The sequence below is a fragment of the Myotis lucifugus genome, unplaced genomic scaffold, assembly GCF_000147115.1.
Source record: "Myotis lucifugus unplaced genomic scaffold, Myoluc2.0 scaffold_366, whole genome shotgun sequence".
Taxonomy (NCBI): Eukaryota; Metazoa; Chordata; class Mammalia; order Chiroptera; family Vespertilionidae; genus Myotis; species Myotis lucifugus.
In genome coordinates, this window is record NW_005871414.1 from 733,726 (window position 1) to 747,325 (window position 13,600).

The 13,600-nt window shown below is 42.1% G+C and overlaps 1 protein-coding gene across 1 annotated transcript in view; it reads right to left on the reverse strand.

Annotated features, from left to right (window-relative positions):
- The window catches only part of PXK (PX domain containing serine/threonine kinase like), a 50,861-nt gene extending 37,505 nt beyond the window's left edge, over window positions 1-13,356 (reverse strand). The window contains 3 exon segments of the mRNA XM_023765010.1: window positions 1,197-1,383; window positions 10,232-10,279; window positions 13,306-13,356. Coding sequence (XP_023620778.1) covers window positions 1,197-1,335 — 139 coding nt within the window. The 5' untranslated portion in view covers window positions 1,336-1,383; window positions 10,232-10,279; window positions 13,306-13,356.
- Between the last annotated feature and the right edge of the window lie 244 nt (window positions 13,357-13,600).

A 13,600-nucleotide genomic window follows, 5' to 3' on the forward strand; every position in this document is an offset into this window, starting at 1 on the left:
GGTTTTCAAACTAAGCTGCATAGAGGAATCTTCTTAGGGAGATTTAAAACATGAGCCAGCCTGGCTGGGGAGCTCAGCCGGTTTGAGCATTGTCCTAATATGCTAAGGTTTCAGGTTTGATCCCTAGGCAGGCATATACAAGAATCAACCAAGGAATGCATAAATAAGGGGAACAATATCTCTCAAACTAATATCTCTCTCTCTCTCTCTCTCTCTCTCTCTCTCTCTTTCTCTCTCCCTCCCCTCCCCCCCTCCTTCCCTCCCTTCCTATTTCTCTCTAAAATCGATAAAAACAACAACAAAGCCACGAGCTGCCCTGCCGAGTGCCGCTGGGCATCAGGTTCTGTGAGGCTCCCCAGTGGGTCTGTTGTGCAGAAAAGCTTGGTGCCTGACAAGCAGGCCTCTACTTCCCTCTCTCTGAAACAGGAATGAAGGTGCCCCCTTCGAATTGCTTCAAAACTAGTGTTTTGAGCACCTAAAAAGTAGCATGTAAGCAATCTATTAATAACACCCAGAGTTCCACTTAGAAAGACTCCAAGCATGATTTAGCTCTAACAAGTCATCTGAATTCTAATCTTAGCTCAGTTCTACAATGATTTCCATTGGTCTCTTCAAGGCCACGCCAGGATGAATTCAATATTTAACCACCCATTCGGCGGACGCCAGGCTTAGGTTAGTGATGCCAGCTTTGTGTGGAATCCGTATACCCTCCCACCTCCGTCCCCTGACTGCCACCTGGTCCAGGGGAGCGATCTCCTCCTCATGCTCTGCACTGAGTCCATCTTGGTGAACGACTGGGAACACAGGGAGGACCGTTCCGAACTGTTTTGTTAAGTAATTCTGAGAAAAACCAGACACACTGTATAGCTATAAATACAAAAATGGAACCAAAGACAAACCAATTGATCACTGTATAGATTACCATGGCTTCTTTACTCTCTAGTCTGTCGAGGAAGTTAACAAAGACAAGACTGTAAGGACACAGACACAATAACTTCTCTTCCAGATTTTTCTGTGCAGACATTACAAACATGTTAGAAGTAATTATCTTCTTTTTATACATTTCAGTAAATTACAATCAGGCAAGAATTAGTAAATGAATAATGCCCTATAACAAATACACACATCCTCCCATTTGGAAATAGAGTTTCTCCCACATGTTTTATCTCTAGCAAAGCACAGATCCCTCTGCTTACCAGTGTAGTTTGCGGAATAGTTGTTTGGATCTAAAAATTTCTTAACCAGCTCACAATTAGACAAGATGTGATTTGTGGTGATAACGTTGAGATAGTTCTGGAGACCTTTTTGCCTCTCGGCTATGAATTCACGATCCATGTTACCAATCAATTTCTTGGGAGGAAGAGGTAGACTTAGGCCTGCAATCTTTAAGAAAAAAGGATTATACTCAGTCATTCCCAAATAAGAAATAATACCAGAATCCTGAGCCATTGTATTGCATTAAGTCTAAGACACCACAGATGTTAAGATGCATCCTAATTTTACTGATATGAAAATGTGAAAAATCTATGCATCTTAGAATTCATAAAATATTGCATTAAGCATAGCAACTATAAACTTGATTTTTAAAAAGTGTTTTTCTTTTATCAACCTTACATATGAATGTAATTTCAGAGTCAAATAGTCTTATATTATTATTCACAGTCTCATGACATTCCCCACCACCACCCTCAACACCAGATGACATATCCGTTTCCCAAACCCCGAAGACAGCCATGTTCAATTCTTCCAGCCAATCGTTTGGCATTGGGGAATGTTGAAATTGTTATGTCTTGATTTTTCATTTTTAGGAATTATCTATAAGTTTCTTATCATGGAAAATGAGGATTAAGTTCTTTCACTATCCTGACCTCACCCCCGCCCCGGCCCCCCAACACACACCCTGTTCCTAATCCTTCCAATATAGATACAACTCTATAGTGCAGTACTCATGTTTACATTAGGTAATGATATTCACAACGGAGCCCAAATGCCATGCCTCCTATGCTAACATGCTTCCTTTCTATTTCTTGGTTTTCTATTCAACTTCAAACTCTCTGGCTATGCCTTTTCTCAACACATTCACATGCAGAGATGCATCGATTTCATCTCCCTGAGAAGTACCTTCCAGAACCCACCAAACTGCTCCGGGCAGGACTGAGGGTCCCTACACCTCCTGCAGAGCTGGGCATCCTGGGCCCTCCCTTCACCACCATGCTGGAGGCACATGCGCCTTCCTCCTGCTGATCCCCTTTCCACAGCCACCCTTTTTTCTTAGATATTCCCGATTTTTGGTAGCGATATCCTCTGTAGACTTCCTAAAAGGGAGACAAGTTTTTGAAAACTTGTGTGTCTAAATCTGTCTTTCCTCTACCCCTCACACTTGATTGATAAGCAAGTCTTGATGTAGAATTCTAAGTTGAAAAATATTTTTTCTTCAGAATTTTTAAGAATTACTTTCTTCTTTTTTTCTTTTTTTAAACAGAACAATTTTAATATATATATGTTTTTATTATTATTATTATTATTATATTATTGATTTCAGAGAGGAAGGGAAGAAAGAGAAACATCAATGATGAGAGAGAATCATTGATCGGCTGCCTCCTGCATGCCCCACACTGGGGATTGAGCCTGCAACCCGGGCATATGCCCTGATTGGAAAACGAGCCACAACCTGGTTCATAGGTTGATGCTCAACCACTGAGCCATGATGGCCTAAGCATTACTTTATTGATGCGTAGAACAGACAGAAAGATCTCATAGAGGAGGGGGAGGAGGGGATGGGAAGAAATTAACTAAAGAACTTACGTGCATACTGTTTATGTATAGCCTGTGGACACAGACAATAGTGTGATGAAGGCCTGGGGTGGGGCAGGGGGCTGGGTGGCAAAGAGGGGTAAGTGGGGGACATATGTAATTCTGTCAATGATTAAAGAAAACTTTATTGTTGTTTGGTACATGAGAACATGGGCCCCTTCCCAAGCTCCAACTCCCCCTCCACCCTGTGGGAATATAGTGGAGCCATCTGTAAGGGTGCTGTGGGACTGGCCCGGGGAGCTGGCCAGCTGCTCGGTCAAGACATGGCCAAAGAGAAACTGCTTCTATATGTGAACCAGACTGTAAACTACTGCAGAGAAACAGCTAGGGCCCCCCTCCCACCCGCCCACCCCCCCACCCACCCCCCGCCCCGTGTGCTTTGCTTTCTTACTCAGCCCGGTGCTGAAAAAACCTGTGCTGTAGAAACTTCACCAGCCAGCCAGCCACCACTGGGGCGCATGCAAGTCCTCACAAACCCATGTCTTTCACAGCCAGTCCTCTGGGTTATTTCTTTGGAATCGGCAAGCAGTACGCTGAGGTCTGACCTCCTTGCATAACAATTGTCTTCTGGTTTCTGGTGCTGCTAAAGGTTCAGAATTCCAGATTCTGTTTTGTTTTTCCCTCTCTGTATGAGCTTTTAGGGTTGTCTCTTTGACTTCAGTTTGTGAATTCCATGCGCCTTCATGTGGGCCTACCTTCATATCTCTGTGAGTGCTCGGCTCCTTTCCTTCTAGAAGCCAACACATCTAATACTCTTACATTCTTTGGTATTTTCCTGTATCACAGCATTACTTCTTCCCCTCCATGCCCTTTGCTTTCCTTCCTCGGAATTCCTGTTTTCCAATATTGGACCTTCTGGGCTAATCCTCTATTCTTATCTTTTCTCTCCTATTTTCCACTTTTGTTAACCTTTTTTTTTTTCCTACTGGAAAAGTTTTCTGGGATATTTCCTTTATTTTTCAGCCCTTCTAAAGAGTTTTGATTTCTACTATTATCGTTTTTATTTTTAAGCACTCTTTTCTCCCTGCCCCCAAATAGCATCCTGAATGTAATACAATTTCTTATCTCTCTGAAATTATAAAAGAATTTTTCTGAAGTGCCTGAATGTTCTTCTTTTTTAATACATATTTTTTATTGATTTCAGAGAGGAAGGAAGAGGGAGAGGCAGAAAGAAACATCAATGATGAGAATCATTGATTAGCTGCCTCCTGCAATGATTGGCTGCCTTTTGCAGGCCCCCGATTGGGGGTCGAGCCCACAACCTGGGCACGTGCCCTAGACCAGAATCGAACCTGGGACCCTCCAGTCCATAGGCCAATGCTCTATCCACTGAGCCAAACTGGCTAGGGCTTACTGCATATATTCTGCTTCCTTATTCTTTTTTTTTTTTTCCTGTTTGATTTGGTTGTTATCTTTCATGTTAAAAGTGTCTGCTCATATTTAAGAGAGGGCACCCAAAGCTGACTTGAAGCTCTGGGTGAGGGGCGGGGCTTGTCTGCTGCGGGCTTTACTGTAGCACATGACCTTACTCAGCTGTTTCACTGGGAGAACGTGTGACCTTAGTGTTTAGTCTGAGTCTTTAGCTCTTTCCTCTTAGGCTGGGCAGACCCCTCAAAAGAATCTTCCGGCCTCCTGCCCAGAAGGTGTAAGTGCCAATATTCTGGGAGCCGAGAGGAAGAAGGCAGCTGGGGAGCGGAGGAGGGTTGGGTGCTGGGGTCCCTGCACCTGTTTATTATGTAAATATTTTCAACTGTGCCTACATTCTCCAGTCCAAAAACCGTTCTGACCTCTCCTGGGAATAAACTTCCTGTTTTCTGCTGGAGCGAGAAGGGCAGGTGTAAGTTGCTCAGATGGGGAAGATTTGGGGACCTGACCGCTTCTTAAACATACTTTCAACTCCTGATTCTACCTTGACCTTGGCCCACACCGGAGGCAGCACCTGTAGTGTCAACTGCTAAAACTTTTGGAGGTTTTGTGTGTAAATTGGACCCAGTGGGGTAATTCACCCCCATGTCAGAATTCTGCCTTCCCATACCTGATTAATTGGTTAGTTCTCATCCACTGGATTTTTAGTTTCAAATGTTTTGTTGTAGTTTTCTCCTCTCCTATTTGTCCTTGGGGTGTGTGTGTGTGTGTGTGTGTGTGTGTGTGTGTGTGTGTATCAGACAATTTACTGTTTAAGGGTGGCTTTGGGAGAGGAGAAAAATAAATACAGGTGCTCAACATACTATCATTTTCCAGATCATTTAAAACTTTAAAGTCTATTTTTCAAACTTAAAAAACAAAGCGTCAGATTAATATCTTAATTGAATGAGTAAAATCACTTTTAAAGAGTAGTGCTATTCTACACTTGTGCTTACATTAGGGCAGTGCCAGTGGCATGTGTACTGACTGAGGGGAAGGTCTAAAGAGAAGGCTGCCCTGAATTCAGACAAGGCTGTAATCTAAACCACCCATGTGGGCAAACCTAACTTAGCCTGTGCCACTCTGTGTTTTTCAAATAACAATGAAGACCTTGAACTTGATATTGGACAAGATGAAAAGGTTGCCTGACAATTCCAAATTGCCTATTTCTCCACCTAAGAAAGTACGGCAGGGCACATTTGGAGTGAATTTTGTACTGTGGCATAATTCACTACCGGTAAGGCACACACTGCAGGTTGTTTTCCTTATTCACACAATGAGGCTTTACCGAAGAGCAGTTTCTTTAGTAGCTGAATAAAAATCACACTAATGAAGAAAGCACATCACTCAGCAGGTATACATCTAAGCCAGTTACTTTATTATGTTTTCAGGAGCATTAAGTAATGAAGGGTAATCAAAGGTAATACATTACTGAAAACACAACTGATTTCTTTCTTTTTAAGACTCTCAATAGCCCTAACCGGTTTGGCTCAGTGGATAGAGAGTCGGCCTGTGGACTGAAGGGTCCCGGGTTCGATTCTGGTCAAGGGCATGTACCTTGGTTGCGGGCACATTCCCAGTAGGGGGTGTGCAGGAGGCAGCTGATCGATGTTTCTCTCTCACTGATGTTTCTAGCTCTCTATCCCTCTCCCTTCCTCTCTGTAAAAAATCAATAAAATATATTTTTTAAAAAGACTCTCAATAAATTAAGTTGCAGAATATAATCTGGTGTGTGTGTGTGTGTGTGTGTGTGTGTGCGTGTACTCACTCAGGATATCGATATATATGCTCAATAAATGTCTAAAATGACTCATACCACCTGCTTGAGAATGGCTACCACTGGGAGTGGGTTGGTCAATTAATTTTTATTTCTATACTATGAAATTATTACATTGCTCAACTATTACTTTTTTTCAATTAAAAAAAGGAAAAGGAAACCCTTTTTGCTTATCAAGCTGATCATATACACAGCAAGGACTTTTTTAAAATGCCATTAACAGGTATCAGCACATTTGCCTGCACTGGGTACCTGACCAACAGTGTACCCAGGAGAATCCCACATCTCAGAATGGAGAGACACCTCATATCCGATTCAAACCTCAGTAGGGTTATTTCTCATTCATGGTGGGGATGTGAGAATGAATTTGATACTGTATCTATTTCAAACTTTGTGGCCTCCAAGCTTCAACCAATCTATTTTTTCAAGCTTCGTTTCACTTTAGGAAAATGTATTGATCTGCCCGGCAAACCATCAGCTCTTCTAAATCATCGGGTAACAGAGTCCTTTGCCAGCAGCTGCGATCACAGTGTCCCTGCTATGTCAGTCTGCTGGACATACTGGAGGTGTTTTCCTGCCCCAGTGGAAGATCTCACAATAAATATTCCTAAAAGTACTAAAACAATGCAATGTGTGTGTTATTTTTAAATCTTGTCTTTTAAAAAAGATTAGCATTTAAGAGACATTTTCTTTTTCAGTTTTCTCCTAGAATTTCTAAAATGCTTTCCAATCTCAGCATATAAAGTTTAGGACACCACTGACTAATTAGAAGGGAGGGAGAGAGACACCAACATTGGTGACAAAATCACTAAGCCAGCAATTTCCTAGAAACCTCCACATTGGTGGCTCAAAGCCCTGACCCCCCATCATCCCATTTTCCACCACTTTCCTCTTTAACGTGCCCCGTGGATTCCTTCTTGAGTTCCTTGTATAAGGGAAAGGGAACAAGAAAGGCAGCAGAGAAGTCCCGCAAATTTCCATTCATAACACCTGCAGAGTGACAATGCTCATGGGAGATGATCGCCGAAATGGGGTCTAAAACCCAGAATCTGTCCCATGCTGGGCTAGGAGAAGCCTCTAAATTATATGATAAACTATATTACAGTTTCAAGAAAACTAACTTTTGTCTGGAGGGAAAACCTTCAAACTCTGAATGTTAATCTCTCACTTCCGGTATCAGATTTTAAAAATCTACACAATGCCTTCAAGCATATCTCCATGAATATTCTAGGGATTGCTACACTCTCAACAGCGCCTTAGTTTGTCCCAATTTCCCCTTCGTGTATAAAGGGGAGTCTCTCCTATGTGAGCAATGGGCAGTAAAATTCAAATAACAAACCTTTTGTGCTACAACAGACCTGAGAAGTCACCTGGTTCAACCTTCCAGTTCAGAGGGGGCAACGAGGACCAAGAGAGGAGAGTAACCTGAGGTGGTAGAGGACAGAGCCTGGGTCCCTTCCCACGGCTGAGGGTTCCCTACCCAGTTCCTGTCATTTTAACTCCTGCTTTATTCCTGTTCCTTCTGGTATGCTGTCTTCCTAGATAAGCAATTTTCCACCTTTTCCATTTCATGGCACACAAACTAACTACAAAAATTCTGCAGCACAACAAAAAAACGTATTTTTTGCTGATCTGCCAAAAAATAGGTATAATTTTGATTCATTCACATCGGATAGCTATTATTGTGTTGGCTATTGTCATTTTTTAATTTGACAAAGGGAAAGAGGTCAGTGCCCTTGACTAAACAGTCAGGTATTGCATGTTTTAAAAATTCTTGCGGAGCCCTGGCTAGTGTGGCTCAGTTGGTTGAGCATCGTCCATACACCAAAAGGTTGCTGGTGTGATTCCCAGTCAGGGCACATGCCCAGGTTGTGGGTTCGATCCCCGGTCAGGTTGCATGCAGGAGGCAACTGATGGATGTTTCTCTCTCACATCAATGTTTCTCTCTATCTCTCTCTTTCCCTCTCCTTCTCCCTTCCTCTCTGAAATAAATAAAAATATATTTTTAAAAAATTCTTGTGGCCCACCAGTTGAAAACTGCTGCCCTAGATGATCACTAACTTGATATTGACTTTAAAATATGGTGGTGATTTTTCTTCACTATTACCACAAATATGCTCACTATATAAAGTGGGGAAGTGCAGCTTTTTTCTGTTTTTTGTTTTGTTTTGTGGGGTTTTTTTGGTTACATGTGCTTGTTTATAGAGAACTTTGAAAGTACAGAACAGTATAAAGAACCAGAAAAAAAACATAACCCATAATCCTACCACCTGGGTTCACCATGGTTAACATTTTGGCATATGTCCTTCCAATCTTTTTTCTAAACATTTCATGTAATTAAATTCTTCTGCATGTGTAATTTTACATCCTGCTTTTCTTTTCACTCAGGCATTTTTCCTATTGAACTCAAGACAACTCTGTGTATATTATATTTCTCTCTCTTCAGCAGGAACTCATTATCTGTCAGAAGGGTAATCAGACACTGAAAATCATGGTCACAGTTTTAGTCTGTGGTTTTGGAATACTTTGGGTCTGTTTTATAGAGGCTGTTTTGAAAGTATTTTGTTGCCAAAAAGCTGTATGTACTTTCTTCTGTTTGTTTACTTGGATCCAGAAAAACCTCCCACTTGAAATGCTGTCTGGCCATATCCTGCCCAACACAAGCCAACATCAATACACATGAATATTTGCATTTAAAATAAGATGCATGTAGAAAGTATCCATTTTAAAAGGGAAAATTACACTGAAGCAAAAAATAAAGCTCTATTATATTAAAAAGGCCATAATTAAATAGTCACAGATATTCAACCTTATATCTCCAAAGAGGAGATAAAACCCTCTTCCCCACCCCCATTCTTAGGGGCTGGGCCTAGGCAATTTCAATTTGAGAAATATTTCTCCCACAACTCTTACTCAGCCCTGGCTGGATAATACTGTACAAAGATGACTCCCCCTTCCTTAAAACTTGTTCATAAAGGTAAAGACACACAGTAGGCTCAATGTTAACCCTCAAATGCTCGCCCCACCGTGGGGCTGTCTAGAAGGGTTGGGAGACAATCCACGCTGGAATGAACTGCACATTGGTTGGTGCCTTATCTACAGTGTCATTCCAGGCCCAGCTTTTTGTCTTACAGCAAATAATATGCTATTAAAATCCATACAGGAAACCAACTAAGCCCAGCTACGAGGAGAATTCAATCTCTGCCAATATTCTATTTGGAGATTTAAATTGGTCATACTATAATTAAAATTTAAAAAGACAACATGTGTCAAGTGCATGGCCATATGGCAATTACAAGGCTTGCAGATACTCAGGCCAACCCTACCGCAAGGCAAATAAGACAGTCATACTTTCAGCGGTGTTGTAAATAATCTCACAGTGTGGACGCGACACGTGCTTCCACATGGCCTTTGGATGGAAAGGAAGCATTATGCTCCCTCCCAGCCAGCAGTCCTGTCCTTTCTGGATAGGACCAGAGGTCACTCCGACTAAGTGACGATGTCTAGCTCACCAAAGAAGGGAGCAGTCCTTCACCTCCCAGCTGAGCTGGTAAGAAGCCAAGCGCCCTGGCTCAGGTTTAAAGGGTTTTGTGTAACCAGTCCAATCTGAGCTATGACACAGCCCAATGGTGTTCAGTAACCCACGGCACGTGAAGACCAATCTGCCAGGAGAAGACATGGTGGAATTGCCACTATTTCCCTTAGTACTAAAGCCCCTCCAGGACCAGCACTGACTGTGTTTCCAAAGACTTTGCAGCTCATCTCTCTTTCCATTATGGCCACCAAGTTAGGGACATTGACATCAAAGGGATTTAGAACTATGTATTTAAGAGTAAAAGTTACACCGAAAAAGTCTCTAGTTAGTACTCAGCGTTGACCTGCAATGCTGACTATGCAGCCTGGTATAGAGAAAGCATCTGAGGGAGTTCCAGCTCCATCTCTAAGAGAACAACTCTAGCAATCCATTTAATGCTCCCAGCCCTGAGAAAAGGAGGTTAACTCATATCCCATCGCTGTGGTAAAGGGTGCAGTGTGGCCCAAAGGTACGCAGTCAGTCACAGGGTCGCTACTGTAAATCACGTTTGTTCCCAAAAGTCCATTTTTAAAGCCACACAACATCTGTTCCATTGGCCAGGGAAACCTGCTAATTTCGTGTTCCCGATATTGCCATTTCCAACTGGTTTCTAAGACATCTCAGGAGAGCAATGTGTGTCGTTAGTGTTTTAAAAGACTTACCTGCAGGCTGTTGTTCAGCAAATCAAAATCACTGTATCTCCTAATAATCTGTAAGAGACAAGACAGTGGCGTTTTAATTCAGCAAAGACCATCTCTTCTCATTTTCTTATTTAGTGTTTATTGGCATCCTAGAGCCTGGGCACTGGCACCAAGGTCCTTAACTTGCTTAACTCACAGGCCCAGAAAGCAGGCCTGGCAGTGTGCCCGAGCCGGCTGGCCATGGGATACTGCCAGCCAAACTCGTAAGACGCCAACAGGACGCCAACAGGTAAGAGACAGCAAGGATGTATCTTTTCAGGGCAAATCACCATTTAAATATCTTTCTAATTAACCAGGCACCTAGAAAGATGACTTAATGATTTACCAAAAAAAGAAAAAGTTTTACTGAACATAAAATCAAAATTAAGGAGGTGGACAGTTTTGAAGCCATTTCATCTTTTTTTTTTTTTTTTAATATATTTTATTGATTTTTTACAGAGAGGAAGGGAGAGAGATAGAGAGTTAGAAACATCGATCAGCTGCCTCCTGCACATCTCCTACTGGGGATGTGCCCGCAACCCAGGTACATGCCCCCGACCGGAATCGAACCTGGGACCTTTCAGTCCGCAGGCCGACGCTCTATCCACTGAGCCAAACCGGTTTTGGCCCATTTCATCTTTGACTGGATAAAACGTCTCCCAATTAAGATCCCACCACGCTGGAGACCGGTCCAGACCTGCAGGCAGTGGGCCCACAGCCCACACCTCTCCCAGGTTCCCAGTCCCCTGTGGGCAGAAAGTCCAGCTTCCATTGTCTATACCTTCTTTCTTAGTTGTGCCAATGCCATTGATTAGGCCAGTGATGTTCTTTTCTCATCTCTTGGCACACATAAACTAATTATTAAATTTCTGCGGCACATCAAAAAATATATATTTTTGCCCTAGCCGGCTTGGCTCAGTGGATAGAGCATCAGCCTGCAGACTTAGGGGTCCCAGGTTCGATTCTGGCCAAGGGCACGTGCCTGGGTTGTGGGCTCGATCCCCGGTAGGGGGTGTGCAGGAGGCAGCCGATTGGTGATTCTCTCTCATCATTGATGTTTCTCTCTCTCTCCTCTCCCTTCCTCTCTGAAATCAATAAAGAAATATATTAAAAAATATATATACATACATACATACATATATATATATATATATTGCCGATCTGACAAAAAAAAAAAGGTGTAATATTGATTCATTCACACCAGATGGCTATTGCTGTATTGACTGTTGTCAGAATCAGTGCCCCTAAAAAAAAAAATAATAAAAAATATATAAAATCAATAAAATAAAAATAAGTTAGTGCCCCTGGCTAAATAGTCAGGTATAGCATGTTTTAAAAATTCTTGTGGCACACCGGTTGAAAATTGCTGGATTAGGCCATCACCAAATTCTACTAGCTCTTCAGGCTCTCGGAAAGAAATTATTTTACTGTTGAATAGTTTGACTTGAACCATTGCTGATGATTCTCAAATGTTAACGTGCAGAAGAATTACCTGGAGGTCACCTAGGACCCTACCACCCAGAATTTAATTCAGTAGGTCTAGGGAATCAAACCCGTGACCTTGGCGTATGGGACAACACAACCAACTGAGCCAGGGCCCAGGAGTGGAATTTTAAATCACTCAGTCTGGAATTGCCTGATCGACAGTGGTGAGGTAATCCGCCTGATAAGACCCAGCCTTCCTGAAAAGGTGTCCTTGCCTGAAATAACCCATTCTTTTAACTTAGTCCCGGCCACCTTGTGCCTATAAGAACCTCCTATTTTGTACATCTCATCGGAGCACCTCTCTAGTTGCTAGATGGGATGCTGCCCAGTTCACAAACCACTTAATAAAGCCAATGAGGACTTCGAATTTACTCTGTTGAATTGTGTTCTTTAACCTGCGGACTGAAGGGTCCCAGGTTCGATTCTGGTCAAGGGCATGTACCTGGGTTGCGGGCATATCCCCAGTGGGAGATGTGCAGGAGGCAGCTGGTCGATGTTTCTCTCTCATCGATGTTTCTAACTCTCTATCCCTCTCCCTTCCTCTCTGTAAAAAATCAATAAAATATATTTAAAAAAAAAAAAAAAAAAGCCAATGAGGACTTCGAATTTACTCTGTTGAATTGTGTTCTTTAACAGAGGTAAGAGTCAAGCTGGGCTGTGAAGGACAAGCTAAGATGGGAGGTGGGAAGAAATGGCCTCCACACAGAATTCAGCCACCCTCTGCAAGTCAACTGGAAAGACCTCTAGATCTACGCAGGAAGTTCTCTCTCTGAGGCCACCACTGAGGAAAACAGAGCCACACCATGAGGGAACCAGCACTAGAAATTGCCCATGAGTGAACTCGGGAGTCCATGAAATGCATTGTCCAAACTGTATAATGCAGTCGTGGGCAAACTACGGCCCGCGGGCTGGATCCAGCCCGTTTGAAATGAATAAAACTAAAAAAAAAAAAAAAAAAGACCGTACCCTTTTATGTAATGATGTTTACTTTGAATTTATATTAGTTCACACAAACACTCCATCCATGCTTTTGTTCCGGCCCTCCGGTCCAGTTTAAGAACCCATTGTGGCCCTCGAGTCAAAAAGTTTGCCCACCCCTGGTATAATGTCTAGGGCACTTTCTCACCTGCCCACCTGGTGGACTGAACCCTAACTTCCCCACCCAAACCAAGGCTGCAGGATGAGGTTTTAACTACTAGGAACAAAACAAGTAACTTGCCTATCCTACTTTGGGTCTAGCCAGAGAACAAAGTCCTAGACACTCTCCATGGTAATATCATATACAAACTAAACCAAATAATTGGCAATAGAAAAGCCTTTTATAATATACGTCTAAAAGCTAAAGATCTAGGGGCGGGCTGGAGGGAGTCACTGGGGGGAAAAGGGGACATATGTAATACTTTCAATAACAAAGATTTTTTTAAGCTAAAGATTTATATCTAAAAGAAATGTGATTTTTATTTATGCGTGTTTCCATTTTTCCAGATTTTTAGATGCCACAGTCAGAATTTTGTTGGAAAGTTTAAAACACTTTTCTAATCTCACACACACACACACACACAAATGCTTACCTGCCAGCTGTTTTCTACAGAAATTCCTCTTTGAACCCGAATGATATACTCCTAAATAAAAAAAAAAAAAAAAAAGAGCCTCATTTATAAGACATCCAAATCAGAAGATCAAAAATAAGTGAAAATATCAGATAGACTTCTAAGAAAATTACTAGAGACAGACAGGGACATTATGTAAAGATAAAAGGGTAATCTACCAGCAAGACATGGCAATTTTAAATGTGTATGCACCAAACACCAGAGATGCAAAATATGTGAAGCAAAAACTAAGAGAAATGAAAGAAGAAACTGACAA